Source organism: Microcebus murinus, chromosome 10 (assembly GCF_040939455.1).
Source record: "Microcebus murinus isolate Inina chromosome 10, M.murinus_Inina_mat1.0, whole genome shotgun sequence".
NCBI lineage: Eukaryota > Metazoa > Chordata > Mammalia > Primates > Cheirogaleidae > Microcebus > Microcebus murinus.
In genome coordinates, this window is record NC_134113.1 from 99,705,303 (window position 1) to 99,724,668 (window position 19,366).

The following is a 19,366-nucleotide window of genomic DNA, read 5'->3' on the forward strand; positions in this document are numbered from 1 at the left end:
GAAGGCTGAGGGCCGTGACCGGTGTGATTCCCTGCGCGGTGGCCAGCTCATGCGGAGTCCCTTGCTGTTCCTCCGCAGGCCCGGCTCTGGGCACCATCACCCTCTGCAACACTCGCCAGACAGGCTGATTACGGAATCGCCAGGCGGTTACCTCCCCCGGGAAGGACAGCCAGCGTCCACTCACTCAAACCAACCAGCCTGTGAAGAGTCAAAGAATGAAAGTGCCCTGTCAGCAAGTGCTAACAGTATCAAAGAACTCCTTATGCTAGAGAGAGAGAGAGAGAGTCGGAAGGACAGAGAAGAAAGGGAGGGAGAGACAGAGAGACCGAGGCAGGGATGGGCAGAAAGAAACTGACACAGAGGATTCTCGGGCGGGAGCGCTGAGCGTGGGTGGATAGGTCAGCAGAGGTGGCAGTCCTTTTCGAGGCACTGCGGGCATCTATGAGCATGCCTATGTTTCCTCATGACTAGCTCATGGAATCTTCTAGGTGCCTTCTCCCTAGAGCTTTCTGGCAAAGACCCTGACAGAGGCTTGCTGAGTCCATAAGACCTGATGCATCAGACACTGGCCACGGGGTGCGCTGGGACAGCTTCCTCCCACTCTTTTGTTTAGGGGAAATGAGAGGGTTGTATGTGGGTTGACAAGATAATAGGGAAGGGAAAGAAAGAGAATTAGAGGAAAATAAAAAGGCCATGGTTTTGATGAGAAGGCAGAAGGCAAGGGGAACCTCAACGTGTCAGAGCTGTGTCTGGGCAGCCAGGTGACCTAGTAAAGCCAGATTAAGAACCCAGATCAGGATGTCCATGAGAAACGAGGTTCCCAAGGGCCTTCTGGTCGAGCCTGCAGGGCCCTTCTCCAGTCAACAGCTCCTGAGAAGGCCGGCTGCACCAGGCCACCTTCCGGGCCTGGCTCTGACCGGCCCTTGCAGCAAGCCTGGCCCTAGACAGCCCGGGGCACACTGACTCCAGATGCTGGCCCCTCTGGGCGCCAGTGTGGCTCTGTGAACTGGCCAGTGAGGGACAGTTGCCAGCGATGGTTTGTGCCTGTCGGTCTGTGGTGGAAAGGGAGGTGTGAGGCCAGCGTCCTCACGTGGCTGTCCTGGGACACCAGCCCGCCTCGTTACTACCGTCTCTCTCACCTCCCGTCCCATCTCCACTGCAGACGCCAGCAGGGTGAGGGGAGTGGTGCCGCTCCACACCTCCCTGGCCCTGTCTTCCGGGCCCTGTCCTTGGGCCCGTGGGTCTGGCGTGCAGCTGTGCTCTGCTGGAGCATCTCCAGGGCACGCCGGCACCCTGGGCCCCGCGCCTGCAGCACCCGCGGGCACTCGGCTCTGCCCCACGCTACGGCCCCACCCCTCGGCCCAGGCATGAGCGGGGCTCTGTGCAAAGGCAAGAGTCAATCCTCTGACAGAAAGGGACTTGAATCCCCGACTTGCCACCCATTCGCTGCACGACCTCGGGCAGACTGTACGTCCCGCCTGAGGACTCAATCCAATCACTCGCGGCATGTCCTTAGCATGGGGCCTGAGACGCACTCATCCCAGTCGTTCTCTCGTCTTCCTTTCCCTCTCCCCTCCCTGCCCGCCTCCTTGGCCAAGTCAGAGCCAGAGCCGTGTCACGGAGCTGCACTGGCGGCTCTGGTCACATTGTGGCTTCTAAGCAAACCCTTGGCTTTCCCTCCTCTGGCCTGTGCTGGGAGCTCCCTGGGGCTGTGTGGCTTCCCCGGTCCCTGTGCCTGCGCCACCCCTGCAGCCTCTCTGCTGCTGCCTCCCTGAGCGTCTCCACGGAGCCACACCAGAGCCACGGGAGCAACTCCTGCCAGGCCTGGGAGCGTCGCAAAAGGAAACACACTGTAGAATCCGGCCCGGCGCTGGGGGGCACGACAGGGCTGCCTCCAGCCATCAGAAACACCCCATTCAGTCCCTTGCAAACCCTCCGCAGCCCCACCTGCATTCGAGGAAATTGAGGCCTGGAGAATGGGGTTAGTTCTAAGTCACCCAACCCAGAGTGACTCTAGTGCCAGAGGTGGGGACATAGCCAGGGCTTCTTAATCACAGCTGTAGAATGTTTCTCTGTGCCCGTACTTCGAGAATCCAGCCTCCCGGCAGTTTCCGCTGCTCCATACGCGTCACAGCACGGAAGGGAAGGGGCTGGGAAAGGCTGATGGCCCAGCACTTAAACTGATTGGGATTTGGGGTCTTAGGGCGCAGTTTTTGATGCTACAGTAACTTTCATCAATAGCCACAAGTTTTCCCTCAGCAAAATATGATTTAGACCCAAGCAGTGCAGAAGCCCAGAAGGCTTCTGTGAGGGGCCTGACCCTGCACGCACAGCTCCCTGGGCCACAGAGGAAGAGGCGCTCGGACTCAGAACGAGGCAGTGCGACCCTGACGCTGGTTCAGCAAGTCACACCGCTGGGGCTGGAGGCCCCGAGTGAACCGCAGTGGGAGGGGCCCCACCCGGTGCCCCGCGCCAGTGCCCGGCTCTGTGGTGACCCCATGCCCGGGCCTCAGATGAGTGCGTCCGATTGTCCGCCCGACATCTCCAGTCCAAGGGCCGACGGACACGTCCGAACTGTGCCCTGGCTTATCTTCACCCAAGGGCACCTGCCCACGGCCTGTGCGTGCACACGACTCCACCCTTCCGCTGCGCAGGCCTCACGGTCAGCCTGCGCGCCTCTCCCTCCGCCCCCACGGCCGGTCTGCCAGGAAATGCTGCGGTTCTGCTTTCAAAACGGGTGGAAGATCTGACCTTTCCCGCCACTTTGTTCCCACCCGCCACACCTCCCACCTGGATCACCGCACTTGCCTTCTAAATGGCCTCTGGCATCCCCCTGTGACTCCTGCCAGCAGCCAGGGCAGTCTTTAGAGGCCCCAGTCACATCACACAAGAACTCTACTCAAAGCCGTCCCCTCCTCGCTCCGAGTGAAACCCCTAACCCCACTCCTTGCCCTCTGACCCGTCCCTGCTCCAACTGGTGTGGGTGCCTGGGCCTTGCAGGCCGCCCTCCTGCCTCCAAAGTTCTCCCAAATCTCTGCCTGGATGATGCCACAGCTCCTCCACAGCTTTGCTCTGTTCAGATGCCACCTCCTCAAGGAAGCACCTGCCTTCACCTCTCCCTGGCACCCCTGAGCCCCCTTGCTTGGCACTGTTTCTCCTGAAGCCCCTGTCATCTCCTAACACACTGTATGGTTTCCTTATTTTCTATACTTATTGCGTTGCCTGTGTCTGGTCATCTCTCTCCACGCCACAAGCCCATGAGGGCAGGGCTTCTGTTTTGCCCAATGACGGATTGTAGGTGCCTAAACCAGTGCCCAGCACACAGCAGGTGGGCCTACAGGTGCTGTGGAAGGAACGAGTGTTCCGAGGCTGGTGGGCATCCATTCCTGCGGGGGCACACGGCCTGGCAAGGGCGAGGAGAAGGCGGGAGACGAGTGTGAGTGGGGGCGGGTCTGGAAGACGGCAGGGCGAACGCGGTGCTCGGTGGGGGATGGGGGTCCACTCCTGTAGGTTTGAAGGCATCGGAGATGACAATTACAGGTGAAAAGCCCTCAGATTCCGTGAAGCTTACAGTGTAGGCTCTTTCAAAGGAGACGTCTCTGGGGGTGTAAGTCCTGCGATGACGATGTGGCTAGAAAAATCTGGGAAGGCCTGAAGAAAACCAGAGGAAGAAAGCCCTAGAGCTGCCCATAAGTTGCTAATGACTCAAAGGAGAGGGTGCAGGCAGCTACTTCTGAGGCCAGACATTATTCTCATGTCGTCTGTCACCACAGTGCTGGCTGCTGAGCGCAGGTCATGCCAGGACTATGCTTTTCGGAACAGGCCTCTTGAGGCTTCAAAGTTGCAGACTGTGGTCGGTGAGCTTGTGCTTGCTTTGGTCTGGCTGTCCCTACTCCGTGTGTCTGACCTATTTGGGAAATGCGGGCTCTGACTGTCCGCGGGTGTCAGTTATAATCAGACTAATGAAACGGTCTTGCTTAGAGACTGGGCCTTTGTCACACCAGCAGGGGTTTTGGAAAGAATGTCACTTGCTTGGGTGCATCTCTCCCACTCCACAGTGCCTTACAGTTTACATACAGCTTTTAAATAGATGCTCTTATTTAAGCTTCAAGACACACCACTGTAAATATCACATTCCTCTGACAGATAAAAAATCCTAAGTCTCAAGGCATTTTGGTAGCACTTTGATAGGAAGCAGCAGTGAGACTCAGCAACTTGCCACTTTTCTGACTTCAAGACCAGCTCTCTCTCCCTCTCCAAACCACTTTCCTGCCTCGGGTGATGTGATGTTTGTTGTTTTTGTGCAGAAGCCATGAGTTGTGTGGGAGAGGGTGAAAAAGTGGTCCAGAAATAGGGCTTGAGTCTCTGGACACCTGCTCTTGCTCTCAGCCACATGTACTGTTGCCATCTTATCCCAGACAATCCTTGAGTGTGACTCCAAACCCACAGCCCTCACTCTGGAGCAGCCTGGGCACTCTCGAGGTGAGAGGGGCTGCTGGGAAGGAGAGAGGTCCAGCAGAACTCTCACAGTGTGCTGATCAATCATTCTTACTGAGAAAGTGAAACACCCTATGGTTATTTAAAACATCAATTACAGAATGTAAGGCTTGAACAAATCCTGGCTGGTGGCAGCACGTGGTTAGAGAGGGGAACTCTGGCCTAGAGCCAGGAACGGGCAGCCCAGCAGGCCCAGCAGAGAAAGGGCTTAATCTCCACATCATCACCCAGCAGCAGTGGGCAGGAGTTCTTGCCTGTCAGATTCACAGGGCAGTTAAGAGTTAAGTGAGAGGAATGCAAAAGTGAGTTGTAAACAGAAAGCCTTTCTACAAATGTCAGGGCTGCTGCATGAGTTCAGGCTCCCTCCCCACCCTCAGTGGAGCCACTTTTTCTGCAGAATTTTATATACTAAAAAATGTTTGTTTTGTTTTTCTAAAACACGAATATTTTGGGAGAAAATGCCAGGTTGAGTGCTAGGGGGTCTTGCTAACAGGGAGAAGAACCCCAGAGAATTCCCTGGGACTGCAGTGGGGCTACTCTGCCCGCAGAGGGATAGCTCGTTGTCACCTTCCAGGATTTCCCTGCCACGGGGCTCTGGGTCCTGCTGGGCAGCTTTGCACATGGATCTGTGGTGCAGTATACTACTGCCATTGCTCTCCCACAGCTGCCCTCTGTTCAAGGCACACGTGGCACAAGCTCTGAGCACAGAAGTGCTGACCTTCGAACACAGGGGCTTGGATGGCACTTGGGAGACAGCTTAGGGCTGGCCCAGCCTGCAGAGCTGGGAGTCCACTCAAGACGGGGAGGGGGCTCAGAGCATAGGTCGGATTCATTGGAAGAAGTCACAGGAGAGTGTGTACACACACACACACACACACACACACACACACACACACGACAAAGACAACCCACAGCTGTTGGAGACAGTGGGGCAACCAAATCTGGAGCTACAGTGTGAGTAGGAAGGGGGTGCCCAGCAAGTGTAACCCCCCTTCCCAAATCCACCTGCTGGAGAGTGGCAGACAGGCTTCCAGTGGGGGCAGGGAGCAACAGATGAGGTAACATGGCAGTCTGGCTGACTGGAGTGGAGGTAAGGACAGGGGCCACACAGTGGGTGGTCAGGTAGTTTCAAACACCTTAGATCAAAACTCTAAAGCGCCTGCTCCATGCTGTTATTCAAGGTTCAGTGCATCTCTTAATTAAGGAACAATAATGACAACAAACTTAAACAACACATGTTAAAGACTAACCGCAGAGGGCTTGCCTATAGATAGAGAGAGGAGATTTAAACATGCCAGGTAACAAAGAGACAGTGCAGGGACTGGTAGGAACTGTATTGGAGGAGGCAGCTCTTGGGAGGAGAGGGTGGCCGGAGGCCCTCAGGGCTGGGGCTCTGTCTGAGGCCAGGGAGCTAGGAGCGGGATGTGAAGGGGGTCAGGGGATGGGGTGGAGAACCAGGCGGGTAAAGGGGGAGGGAGGGGCTTACATGGAGCTGCTTCCACAGCAACTGGGAGGGAAGGTCCACCCAGAAGAGCGCTCACCAGCTCCAGAGAAGAGGCATACAAACAGAAGTCCAAACATGACTGGTTCTCTTCTCTCTCACATGAGCCTGCAGGGGCCAGGCTGCCCGCATAGGCTACTGATGTTAAACAGAAACCAGTGTAAGATAATGGGAGCCCCTCAGGCAAAGGTGGGCCATGGCTGACATCGCAGGCGAAGTCCTAGCCTTAACTTAGGTGTGCCACTTTGAAAGAGTTCTCTTCTAAGATGCTGTGGGAACGGAGGGGCAGGAGGGGAGAGGCAGCAGGCTGGAGGAGAAGGTGGGGTCAGAAGAGGTTTGGGTCCCTGCCCCAGCAGCCACCCAGCGGGCCAACATCCGCATGTTCTCACTCCACGATTCCCAGAGCTGCATCTGCCTATACAGTGTGAGTCATGCCACGCTGATTGTAAAGGGAGAGAGAAAAAAATGCAGCAATCAAAACTTAACAGGAAAAGGGAAGTCCTAAAGCGTTCCAAAGTTAAAAAAGAAAAGAATAAAAAATATTTGAATATAAAGCAACAAGAAAAAAAGTCCTTCAAACCAATTTAAAGAAATTAAACAAACAAAAAGATGAAATCAAAATAAGGAGGTGGGGAGGAGCAAATAAAATGAAGGGAAAAAACCGGGGAAAGACGAATGTTAGAGCAGGCACGGACAGTTAGGGACAGACGCCATGTACTTACGTTTACCTCGGTGATTGCTATATCAACAATGCTACCCACAACAATCAAGGCGTCAAATGTATTCCATGCATCACAGAAATAGTGCTGCATGGGGCAGAGAAGCCGAGGAAGAGAGAGAGAGAAGAGGGGGGAAAAAAAAAACAACAAAGGAGAAAAACAAAACAAAAGGGAAGAGGAAAAATGAAAACAAAAAAGGCATGAAGAAAGGGAGAGAAGAGAAAAAAAAATGAGAAAAGAAAGAGGTTACGTGGGCATTTTAAATACTCTCTTACCACTCTACATCTCTGGCGGCTCAAACCTGGTGACCTGGTTTTCGCAGGTGCGGAGGCCTGATAAAAGCTGGGTTAGTTCAGAGGTGGCGGGCTGAGCCCTGGGCGGGCAGTGCTGCCACCGCACCGCCACTGTCCCCGCTCAGCCCTCGCCTGGGCCCAGCACGGCTGGGCAGAGCTCGGACAAGTGGAAAAAAAGGAGGAGAAGCTCCCACTTTTTTTCCCCACAGGACGACGGCAGGTTCAATATAAGGCATGACTGGAGGCGGGTAAAAACAGGAAATTAAAAACAAAATAAAAGGAAGTAAAGAGAGAGTGAGAAAGAGAGAGGGAGGAGGCAGAGGAGGAAGGACGAGGATTCCTGGGGAGGGCAGAGTAATACTCACATTAGTCTCACTGAGAATGACGTCAATTATGCTGCCAATTACGATGAGGAAGTCAAAAACATTCCAGGGATCACTAAAGTAACCCTACATAAGGGAGGGGCAGGCAGGACGGGATTAAAAAGGAATATTAGACAGACAAGAACAGAGCAACATCACTATCAGAACCACCGCCGGCACCTCAGCGCTCTGCTGGTCTGGGCACCTCGCCGCGGCAGGAGCCGAAGGGCATCTCGTCCGAGCCCCTGCGGCCTTCCTGGTCACATGGCCCTGTCCTCCAGACCCCCAGCGCCCTCCGCAGGGACAGGAGGGGTGGGGGCGAGGCGGGGCAAGCCCTGGGCTCAGCACCCCCCACACCCCTCGTCCTCTCCCGCCACAATGGCCACGGGGGAGGGGACCCACGCGTGGGACCTTAGTGGGTCACAGTGGGCTGCAGTCTTACAGGCAAGGCTGGGGACGGAAAGGCCCGGAAAGCCACAGCGGCCAGTGTGGGCCAGCAGCGGGGCCAGGTTATCTGGCCCAGCAGTGACTTGTGTCAAGCTCAGAAATAAGGGAACGGGCCAAATCACGAGAACGAGCTCTGGCATCAGCTGGACTGTGCAGCCCTGGTCCCCGAGCTGGGCGTCTCCCGGGCGGCTCTCCCTGCCGACGCCTGTGCTGACTGAGAGGGGCGAGGCCGGTCCGCCTCACGGGCTGGGGCGTCTCCTGCGGCTCCAGACAGTGCTCTCTGGGTGCCCCCGAGCGCCCAGGCTCCTCTCCCGGCACCGTCGTCTGACGCAAGGCCGCGCTGCGGCGCAGACGCCACCCAAGGGAGTGGCGCCCTTGACGCCTGTCCTGGGACAGGGTTGCTGGTGGAGGCTGGGGGGCACGGGGCACTGGCTCCTCAGAGGGAGGTGGGGGCAGGGCCCTGAGGGGCGATTCTGGCACAGAAGTGGAAGACCAGTGTCCTGACTTCGCCACTTTATTACGTAGGTGTGCCTTCTATTTGTTTTATACCACATGTGGAGAAGGGAAGGGATGAATATTCTTGAAAAAATTAGTTGAAGTACTTGGACAACTGGTCAACCAAGGAATGGGTGGTCCCAGATGCCCGGTAGGGCCCAGGAGGCCTGGACGGTGGACTCTCCGTCTCGGCCTGGACTATGTCCTCTGTGGGAGGGAGCCAGACAGCCAAGTCCGTGCCACGTGGGGCACCCAGCGCTCAGGAAGCCCAGGAACAGGACAGTCACACTTCCCACGGGCAGGATGCAGAGGACCCAGTACTAAAGAGATTTGCCTTAAGAAAGGACATTCACTCCTTAGTTTTTCAAGGAATGTTGTGCAAAGGGGACAAGCCGGGACTGGCCACTGCCGTTCAGCAGGAGCAGCGTTTTCCTGTTCTCAGGCTTCCAGGAGATGGAATTCTAGAGGCTGGTGAGGGGCACGAAGCAGGAAGGGCCTCTGCGAGGGCCCCACTCTCTCCAGCTCTCCCGAAGGCTGCCAACTGGCCAAGACTCTGTGCTTTTCCACTTCCGCTCGGCTCTATCCAGCCCCTGAACTTCCCACCCCCAGCCATGCCCTCTTTCCAGAGGGACACAAGACAGGCTGTCCTGGGGCTGTTGTTCCTAGTGTGGGAGGCCAGGTCACAGGGAAAGGCCTCTCGGTTCCCAGACATTTCTGCCAAAAGAAAGCAGAAGTGCCACCGAGGAGACTGGGCTGCCAGACGGGAGCAGAGGCTGGCCGGGCATGGGTCAGGTATGGTCAGCCTGGAACCATGGCTTGCTTGTCCTTGTAGAGCACTTTTCCGAATATGCCAGAGCTGTGGAGGCAGAGACTCCTCTCTCCCATTTAAGTCACATGCTGTGAGCAGGAACAGTCAGTTCCCTCCCAGGTCTCAGATGTCACTCACAGGGCAAAGGGGAGCACTGACTTTGGGGGAAGGGAGGTAGAGAGTGAAGACCTGAAAGAACTATAAATATACATGCGCTTCTGAATTAGGCTTTGGAAACACTGGGGGACTGTCTCGATAGGAATGCCATCTTGTGGGTAGAGCTATTTCAGGAGGGAAGGAAGGGAAGTCAAGGAAGAGAAGGGAGAGAAACAGAACAAGAGCAGATCCAGGAGGGCTCGGTGGCAGCCTAGAAAATGTGTAAGGAAACATTATTTGGGTATGGGGGCCAGGGGGAGAGAGGAAGGTGGAAGCCTCAGTGCTCAAGAAAGGAGGATGGGCTGGAATCTTTTCATCCGCCAGAGACCTGAAACAGAACGGCGAGTTGGCCTTGGTCTGCGGCACCTCTGAGAGACAGGAGGGAGAGGACGGATGCACAGAGATCAAAGCCAGGACAACACACATGGCCCATAGGTGGGCACGTGCCAGGGGAAAGGGACCCTGGCACCCTCCTGGCTTTGCGTCCCTGGCCACCCTTTCTCCCAGGTTTCTTTGTAGATGTGCAGCCAGAAGGAAAACACATGCCAGGTGGCTGCTCCTTGGCCGTTGCCCTCCCCGGCCCACGGTGCCACACCGGCCCGGCTGGCGGGCTGGGCTCTGCGGGATCACCGCCTGTGCCTCCCCGCCTTCACCAGGCTGTGCTGCTGGGGGCTGAGGCCGACTTCTGCGTCCTGTGGCAGGCCTGCACTGGCGGTAAAAGCCAACCCGCTCCCTTGTCACCAGGGCTACTGTGGCCCCGGCTCTGAGATTTACGCAGAGCTGGCAGGGGTGAGGGAGCATGTCTAGGGGGCAACAGGGTCCCTTTCAGAGGCGGCTTCCCCCCTGACCCACACACCGCTTCCCCGCCCTCTGTGCCAGGAACCCGGCATCCTCCCAGATCGGCCATGAAGATGGGTTTGGGCCAGCTTCCAGGGCTCCATCCCCTTTGTCAGCCCCACCCCCACCACTTTACAGCCCTTTCCTCCCACTGATCCACACCCTTCCCAGAAACATGGCCCCTGTCCTCCACTGTGGTCAACAACTCCCTAAATGGGTGGGTCCTAGGAAGACTGTTTTTCCCCTGTGCCGTCTGCAGTCTGAGAGCTTGGTGGCCTCTGTCTCTCTCTCATGCACCTGTCTTTGGCCATCCCTCACTTGCTGGGAGCCACTGGTAATAGGGGCTGTAGGGTGTGATGGAAGATGGAGGTGGGGAAGTCATACTCTTTTCTTATGAAGTCAGTTTGACCTGCAGCCAGGTTATGCCTGTGGCCCCTTATTTCTCAGGTGACTGGGTCCCAAATGGTTGGGAAGTCAGGGTTGGGAAAGGGTTTTCCTGGCTTTCCTTGAAGCGGCAAACCAAACCTCTTCAAGTCCAGCTCCTCAGAGCCAGGCAAGGCAGACCACCCAGAAGGGGCAGTGTTTTTGCTGCTGGAAGCTTCCTGCCATCCCCAATCCGACAGACGGAATGGATTTCCCCTTCCCAAGGCTTGGCTCTGGGGATGTGTTAAGAAGGGGCCTCTCCTCTGCCACACCAGGGAAGGCCTCGTGGGCACCCGCAGGTCGGGCCGCGGCCCTGCCAACCGGAGCTGCTCACACCCTAGGCCAGGGGGTCTCCTGACCTCTGCTGGCCCGCCGTCACTCACAGGTGTGGGCTGAGCAAGTGCAGACTGAAGTGAGATCAGCCTAAGAAAAGCCCTGCTGGGAGGGGGAGTGCTGCAAGCGTGAGGGGTCTCCTCTTCGGGTTATCTGTGCCCTGACCTGGCTCGTCACCGAAGGCACACCGAGCTGAGAGAGGCAGTGTCGTGGTTAGGAGCTTGGCCTCTGGAGGTTGACTGTCTGGCTTCTGCCATACTGGTGCCACTTCCTAGCTGGGTAACCGTGAGCAAATAATTTAACCTCTCTTTGCCTCAGTTTTCCCACCTAGAAAATGGAACAAACCATAGAGTTAAGGTGAAGATTAAATGAGACCACAGATCCAAAGCACAGAGAACCGTGTCTGACCCGAAGTCAGCTTGAAAGGAGTATTATTAGCCACTGGCATCACTAACCAGCGCTTCTCTGCTCCTCCTAGTGCGGGGGACGACTCTCGGGTGCCACTGCTAGTAGCGCTGAGCAGAGGAGAAGCCAAGCCTGGTGGGGGAGGGAGGAGGCTCTGGATCTCCGGCCTCCTCTCGTGCATTTCAGGCCTCTCCCGCCCACCCTCTGGGCATCAGTACGACGCTCTCATGAAGTCTGGCCAGTGCAGATCGGGGTTGGTGGCAGGGTTCGGGGCCTCAGGGCCGAATGTATTAGAGTCAGTTCATGTGGACAGTTAACTTCCAGGTCCCTAGAAACCGCTCTTCCTGCCCGGGAAGACAGGTCGCTCTTCCTGGGCCAGAGGGCTGGGAGCAGAGGGGTGGACTGCCCCGTGGGCCGGTTTTCCGTCTCTGAGCCGGAGCGCTGTGAAGGACCGCTGCCGCACACGCCCCTGCCGCACTTTCTGGGTCGCGGCTGCTTCTCTGCGGAGAGAGGCGCCCTGCCATCTTCCGCAGGCGGAGCCCGCACAGGCGGCGGCCAGAGGCACGTCAGGCCTGCGCACGCTTCCTTGACGTCCGGACTGTGCGGCTTGGTGTTAGGGTTTTGAGATAAACGGTGATTTCAGGGGCAAGATTTGTTTTTTTTCTCTTCTCTGTTCCTTCCCGCCGGCCCCCTTATCTGTCGCAGACAGTCCGGCTGAGAGAAGGGAAAGGAGAGGCGGGCCAGGAAACACTTCCCATCCCGACAGGGAAGCTGACTCCACTTCCAGTCTGTCCAGGAGCACCTGGCCAGGACCGTCCCCTCCCAGGACGCAGAGGCCAGCGCTGGAGCCGGGCTGGGAGCAGTAGTGGCGCTGCGGGGACTGAGACGGGCACAGGGCACAGCGGCGGGGAGGGCAAGGGACCGCTGCGGTCACAGGAGAAGGCGACAGAGGACGTTGGGGGCAGAAGTCCCTTGAGGTGATGGCAGGAGACGAGAAACCATGGCTGGTGGGGGGTTGGGAAAGAGAGAGGGAAGACGAAGGAGAGAGGGATGGGTGGGGGAAGAGCAAGGAAGAGGCTGGGGAACGGGGATGTGAAGTCCCCAGACCAGGTCCAGGGCCTCTGAAGTGACCTGCCACTCACATGGGGAAAGGAACACGTCGACATGGAACCGGGGGAAGTGGCCAGGCTACCCAATGGGGCAGGGCCAGCATGGGAGGGTGACAGATGGCTTGTGCTCACCAAGGGAGGGGTCCCCACAAGGGAGCAACAGTCCCCCCTGCGAGAGCAGGTCTGGAAAGCAGGGGTGTGAGCGGCTGAGCAGGGCGGCTGGGGCAGGCACAGAGCCAGTTCCTGCAAACTCCGGTCTCTCGGCCGCTGTCCGACTGAGACGGGGGCTGATGGACCTGGGAGGGGCTGGGTCCTGCCGGCAGTGAATGCAGCGGCGGCGGCGAACTCTTAGCATGTCTGTGAAGAGCGGATCCCATGGGTGGAGCACCCTAGAGCACAATGTAACTGACACCAAGCAGAGATGATAGGAACTGTATTATATTAGGGTGCCACTTAGACATACAGTAATCAGGGACATTAGTGGCGTCTAGTGGAGGAGGCGTAACTGGGGCAAACGGCTGTGGGCAGCAGCCCGTCCTGTGATGTGTGAATTCGGATGTGCCCAGAGGCACACGCCGCACAGATGGCTCGAGGACTCTTGACGAAGGGTAGGAGTGGGCAGGGGGCTGGGTCCTTGCCCTGTGCAAGGAGCCCTCAGGTGGGTGGTAGTGATGGGGGCCACTCTCATAACTGCGGGAGGAACACACACTCCCGGGAACACATACTTTTAACTAGACACTTTCTACTCCAGCTTTCTTTGGAATTATACTTTTCCTCCCCAGGAAATTTTTGAAGGCCTTCATTGATTCACTCATTCATTTATTTATCCCATCAACACATAATAAGCACTCAGGAGGAGCCTCTGCAAGGCTCAGCCGTGCAGTTATGAATCAGACCTGCTGAAGCCTGCAGTCTTCTGGGGGCCCAAGAAGGTCCTTTCTCTGCCTCAGTTTGCACCCAGGTAGACTCGGGGATCCCAACAGATGCTTCACTCTACTCATGCTGGAAGGAATGAGCTGATTTCTGCAAAGGACACCTCCAGGACTAGGGTGCCGAAGGGCTGGGCAGACTCACTGTGATGCACGCGGGCAATTTTAAGCTCAAATGAACAGCACCATGCACTCTTTGAAGGAAGGGCAGGGAATAGGCAGTGTTGGGAGTAGAGGAAACAAGGAAGAGCTGTCTCCCCTTTGCTATGGGAATGAGCTTGGACTTGCAGCAGTGCCCAAAACCGTCTGCCTGCCTTGCATCCCTCCTGGGCCAACCCAGCTGACCGAGGTGTGGGGAGACCATTCCAAACCCAGGTCAGAGAGGCTCCTTCCTGCCTGACATCTCGGGCAGCCTCCACGTCCATCCTATCGCCCCTGCTCCTTGCCCTAGTGGGCTGCTCCTTTGCTAAGGGGCAGGGATGACCCAGCTAGTGACCTGTACCCACTTCCGTGAACAAGACGTGGATGAACACTGGACCGCCTTCTCTTCCAGAGATGAGCCTGGAGCTGTGCGGGCAGCCACCTACCCTGTCTGTGCCTCCACCGCCATAGCTGCAAAGCAGGGTGTCCACACAGGGCTTGGTGGGAATTATTTGTGTCCCACAGGAAAGGCACCTGCTGCGTCTGGCAGCGAGGGATGCCCACTGCCCACTGGCGCTGCCCTTGCTGCCGTCACTGTTGTCTGAGCATTTGCTGAGACGCCCCCTCTCTGGGCCTTGCTGGCGCCTCCCTGCACTGCCCGTAGCCCCTGGCATCACGCAAGTTGTTCCTGCCCTTGAACAGGCAGCCTGAGCGCAGGGCGGCCCCTGGGCTTTGAGCAGGTGCTCTGGGAATCTCTTTTCCTTCCACCAGGCCGGGTGTGCTCCACTTCCTCTCCCTGCAGCAGGGGTGGAGACGGGGAGCCACAGTGTACTTTCCACCAGGCTTTTTTACAGTGTGAATCATTTTCCGCATTAAATAATTAAATGTAATAGCTAATACTACCCTTCCCACACGATGGCTTTATGCAAGTCATATAATTATTTTTTATCATTCATAGTGACTATAAAGCTCTCAAGCACCAGGCAGAAAAGAAACCTGTCACAATGTTGCAACAATACGCAGATCCCTGGGTACAAGAGGGAGGTGGGGAGGGCCCGTGCGTGCCTGTCTGCTGCGCACTGCGCCACCAGGTACCCCGTGGGCGCCCCACAGCAAACAGTAATCCGGGCACTGCCACTCGCCCCTCAGCTGCTAGGCAGCGGGCAGGGCCTCGCCCGCACAGCACGACCGCTTCTCCGTGCGGTGTGGGGCTGGGGCTGGGGTTGCTGTTTCCTCCCAGCCGCCTCCTTCCTTCCTGTTCCCTTTTCTACTCCTTTTACTGTGGCGCGTGGCAAGTCTGGGCCTGGGGGTTCCCTGCACGGTGTCTCCCACTATAGGTTTCAGCCACAATTCAACAGGAGCAGCAGTGAAGCTCTCCCGAGCCAGCCGGAGGCGCGGTCCCAGTGCAGGGAGTGACGCTGGTCCCCGGAGCGCCCTGCGCCTCTGCGGGGCGTCTCCGTGCTTCAGTGGGGGGACCCGGATGCTCAGCGCCCTGCTCTGCGAGGGGCAGTCCTGCGCAGGACGGGCCAGATCGTTACAGCTCCCAGCTGTGACCTCAGTCCTTATTCTGGCGGCTCGGACCACCCCCTTCATTATCCTCTGCTTTTCCTGTGGAATGAGTTCTTACTTCTACTAAAACAGACTTTCCCATTATATTATAATTAAGGAATCATATAGTTTTTTTGACATTATGAGTACAGATGTGGATTTTAAGTTTCCTTTGAAATTTATTTAAAGGAAATTAAGGAGGTATTAATGTTATAAAATATGTGTTACAAAAAGGAGCTTTGTGCCCAGAAAGGATTAAAGACCACTCACCCAAAAGGATGTCTGTTACCATACAACTTTTTTTTTTTTCCGAGACAGGGTCTCGCTCTGTCGCCCAGGCTGGAGTGCAGTGGCGTCATTATAGCTCAGTGCAGCCTCAAACTCTGGAGCTTAAGCAATCCTCCTGCCTCAGCCTCCTGACTAGCTGGGCCTACAGGCACCTGCCACTGTACCTGACCTCCATACAACTTTTAAAAAGAAATATTCTTGTTTGCTTCTGAGGGTTTTTAAGCTGAATTTTCCAGGTTAGTGAGGAAATACAAAGTCAGGCAATCCAAGACACGTTCTCATTTCTAATGGTGGTTTTATCCACACTGAACCTTGGCCATTAACCAGTCACGGAAGGTGACCTCAGCGTTCCTACTGGACGTCACCACAAAAGGCATGCCATAGAGGGACTTTCCCGAGTGCTCTCCTAGCACCTGCCGGTAGTCCTGTTGGGCAGAGCCGTCTTGTGCACTAGAGGGTGTCCAGCATCCTTAGGCCTAAATACTCAACATCAGTTTTGCCTTCCTGAATCAGTGTGATTCCCCATGGTTTCCAAAACTGTGTTCTGTAGAACATCAGGTCTGTGGGATGCTTATTGGAATTACAAAAATCCAATGAAACAAAACAAAACCATCACACAAGGGACCCATCCTCCAATAAGGTGGGAAGCGCTCAGTCCCAGAGCTCTGAAGTGGGGTGAGCTCACGGCCATCACATCTCACAGGCTCTGAACTCTGCACTGAAGCAGCCTGTCTGGTCACATTTGAGCGAGGACGTCCCTGACTCAGGTGACCCTGTAGCTGGGTCCTGCTGAACACTGCCCCCAGGGGTGGCTCTGTGGGCCACTGTCTTCATCTTCCATCTCTGCTCTCCCCTCCAGCAGTGCAGCAAGGACCAGCTGGAGAGTGGCAAGCTCGTGGGGCCGGTGGGAAGTGCAGGCAGTGTCCTCGTCACATGCTGGAGCCCTGACCCCGGGCTGAGGCTGCTGTGGGGAGGAAGGGCACGGGTGCCGTCCGTGCAAGCCAGTGCCAGCGGGCTTTCGCTTAGGTGGCACTGACAGCACTGGTAGGAGCAAGGTGCTCTGTGCCAGCATTTGGAAGGAGGTCCAAGTGGACAGGAGCAGGTTCTGCTCAGAGACTATCCAGTCCTGCTGGAAGGACATGGCGTTTCCATCAGGAGCTCTGGTTAAGAGCCAGAGGAGGTAAAAGGCATTCTGGGAGCTCAGAGGTGGTGGAGACTGTTTCTGGCTGGGCTGATCTGGGGAGGCAGCATGGAGGACACAACACTGGAGCTGCGCCTGGAAGGACGGTGTAGGGTGTCTACTGTCCGTTCCTCCTGCATGAAGCCCGGGCCTGGGCAGGACGGAAGAAGACATAAGGGCTGGAGCACGCGTGGGCCCAGAGTGGACAGGGCACTGGGGAAAGGCCAGTGGAGGTGCTTGGGACCAATCAGAACCAGGAGGAAGGAGGAGCTTCTGCAGGACCCAGGGGACAGACAAGGAGGCTGTGACAGAGGGAAGCGGGGTCCCGGGAGGGGGGTGGTTGGATGGGAGAGAGCGCGTGCAAAAGCCAATGGTCTTGACATGTGAACGTGACCTAATTGTGACTACTATCCTTTCAGCCCAAATCCTAAATCTTGGTCCCACTAGACTGCCACTTCCTTTTCCTTCAGTCAGCAGCTTAGACTGTTCTGGAATCCCGGCCCAAAGAGTGGTGCTGAACAGAGCACTGAGCGACCAAGGCCCTGGCTTCCTGGAAAAGATGTCAAGGCACTTCCCTGCACTTTGAGTATGTGGGGATGCAAACTTCGTCTGCAGAAGGGACTCCAAGGACTGCGCACCTCTTGCTGGTGGCCTGGTTGTCCCCACTAGGCTGAGAGCAGCCACTGAGCCCCAAGGACGTGCCCTGAGCCCACAGAAAGGCCACAGGAGGTGGGAACTGAGCCTCGGGGCTGCCCCGGCAGTGAGGTGAGGGCAGACGGGGAGAGGGAAGACGGAGAGGGAATGAGAGGATGGCGTGAGTGGCTGTGCTGGCCCCTAGCTAAAGCACTGCGTGGGTTTTGAGAGCAAAGATCTCTCAGCAATAGTGAAGTGCAGAAGGCCTGCCTTGGAAACTTCGTTCATGGAATCGTGAGGCCTCTACAGTCAACCCTGCAGAGCTGTGGAAAGGAAAGGGCCTGGCTCCATTGCAAGCAGCCCACCGGCCCTGGGAGGCCTGGTTTGAGGTCCTCCTGGCCAGGATTCCTAGCACGGGAGAAAGGGAGCAGAGCTGGGGCCTTCACAGCGCTCCTCGGGGAGGAGGTGGAGGAGGGCAACACTGTAAGGACAAAATGCAAGACCCCCATCCCCCAGAGAGCAGGGCCGCGTTCTGGCCTCTCTCCGCCCCGCTCAGCGTCCAGAGGCCTGAGGACAGCCTCCTTCCCTCTGCAGCTGGCGCAGCTCGCCACACTTTCATCCTCGGGAGGCGTTTTCTCTGTCCCCCTTGTGTGAGTCTTCCTGGTTCTCAGCCTCCAGACCCCCTTTTTTCTCCCTCCTCTTCCCTTCTGCCCCCTTTCCTTTGATTCTGCCCCTTCTCCAGCTCCTCTTCTCCCAGGACACAGAGGCTTCTGGACAGGATTCTTGGAGTTTCCACGTCCAGAGGGATGTGTGGCACTGACTCCTAAAATGCGCCTCCAGCTCAGACTGCCTCTGTGACACTTTGCAACCTAATACATACTTTAAGCTGGTTTCTTCCTATTCTTCTCTCTTTCAGCAAATGGCACTGCCCTTAGATCCACCCAGGGACAAGCCTGGAACCTTTGAGCCCTCTTTGACTCCTCTTCCTCACTGTCGCATCCGATTCACCATCAAGCAGCAGCGTGATCCTGGCGACCTCATTCTGCGTCTGCGTGGCGCTGCGTTCCTGGCACCGGGCTCCGTGGCTGCGCCCCTCTCACCAGCCGATCTTGACGCAGCCAACAATGGAAATCAGATTCCAGAACTACCCAAAGGGCCCATCCCCTGTGGCTTGCCAGGGCAGTCAGAGGAAACCCACGCCCTTTGCGTGGTCCTGAAGGCCCACCCGCCCTGATCCCTGCCTGGCCCTCCTCTTCACCCCTACTCTGAAGTCCCAGAACAGCTGCATTGCCCCTGCCCCAGAGCCTTAGCTCTTCCCTCTGCCCAAAATGCTCTTCTTCTGGCTCCTTTTCAACTTCCAGGGTTCAGTTAAACGGGTGCTTCCCTGACCTCCTCAACTAAACCAGGCGCCTCTTCCCCTCCGCTCCCCGGGCCCCAGCACGGCCCGCCCCATCTGCAACTGCTCTGTTTATCTGTGTGTGGCGTTTCCTGCACTGCACTGTGAGCCCCATAAAGACCGCACCGTGTTTCAACATCACCACTGAGGTGCGCAATAACTGCTTGAAGAAAGGAAAGATGGAAAAGGAAGTACAGATACGAGGAATTACAGAGGGGCAAAATTCAATGCAGTATAAAGAAGGATTTCCAAGAGCTGGCTCTAGAAACGGGGAGTCTCTTACGGCAGAAAGCAGGGCTGTGTAGACATTTCTGCACTGATGGAGGATCAATGATCTTAATGTTTTCTGACGTTAATATTCTGACTGTCTTTTTTCCTCATTCTCCAGCTCTATTTAATTCTCATCCATTCATTCATGCATGCATGGAACTTTCACTGAATGCCTCCCATGGAACACAAAAATGAATATGAAACAGTTCCTGCCTTCAAGGAACTCAGCAATTTGATTTTTGTCTCCATAACTTGCAAGTCTTCCTGTTGCAAATGAGCACGCATATGTGTTTGTGCATGTGTGTGCATATTCATGAATATGCGTGCATTCATATGTACTCATGAATATCAGACTATTGTTTCACTTTCCTGAGCCCACCTCTCAGGCGACTGTCCCCTCTCCTGAAAGTACCTGTCAATGCAGACTTGGAATGAAAATCCAGAAGGTCCAAACAAACCTGGGGAAACAGAGGGGCCACGGACAGAACAGCCGAATGAGAGGTAAAGGGGGACAGGGGCCCCAGCGAGGGCAGAAGGGCAGGAATGGAATGAATACATTAGGTCCTCAGGGCTGTTACGTGACAGTAGCTTACTTC

General features: G+C 56.3%; 1 protein-coding gene across 7 annotated transcripts in view; it reads right to left on the reverse strand.

The window, feature by feature from the left end:
• The window catches only part of CACNA1C (calcium voltage-gated channel subunit alpha1 C), a 613,935-nt gene that overhangs the window by 60,423 nt on the left and 534,146 nt on the right, over window positions 1-19,366 (reverse strand). For 4 of the 7 annotated variants that reach the window (XM_076007799.1, XM_076007800.1, XM_020287401.2 and 1 more), the window contains exon 28: window positions 6,721-6,804. In XM_076007799.1, the coding sequence (XP_075863914.1) occupies window positions 6,721-6,804 (84 nt within the window). Of the gene's footprint in view, window positions 1-6,720; window positions 6,805-7,375; window positions 7,460-19,366 lie in introns of all 7 variants that reach the window. The other 3 variants (XM_020287409.2, XM_020287411.2, XM_076007801.1) reach the window with 2 other exon arrangements.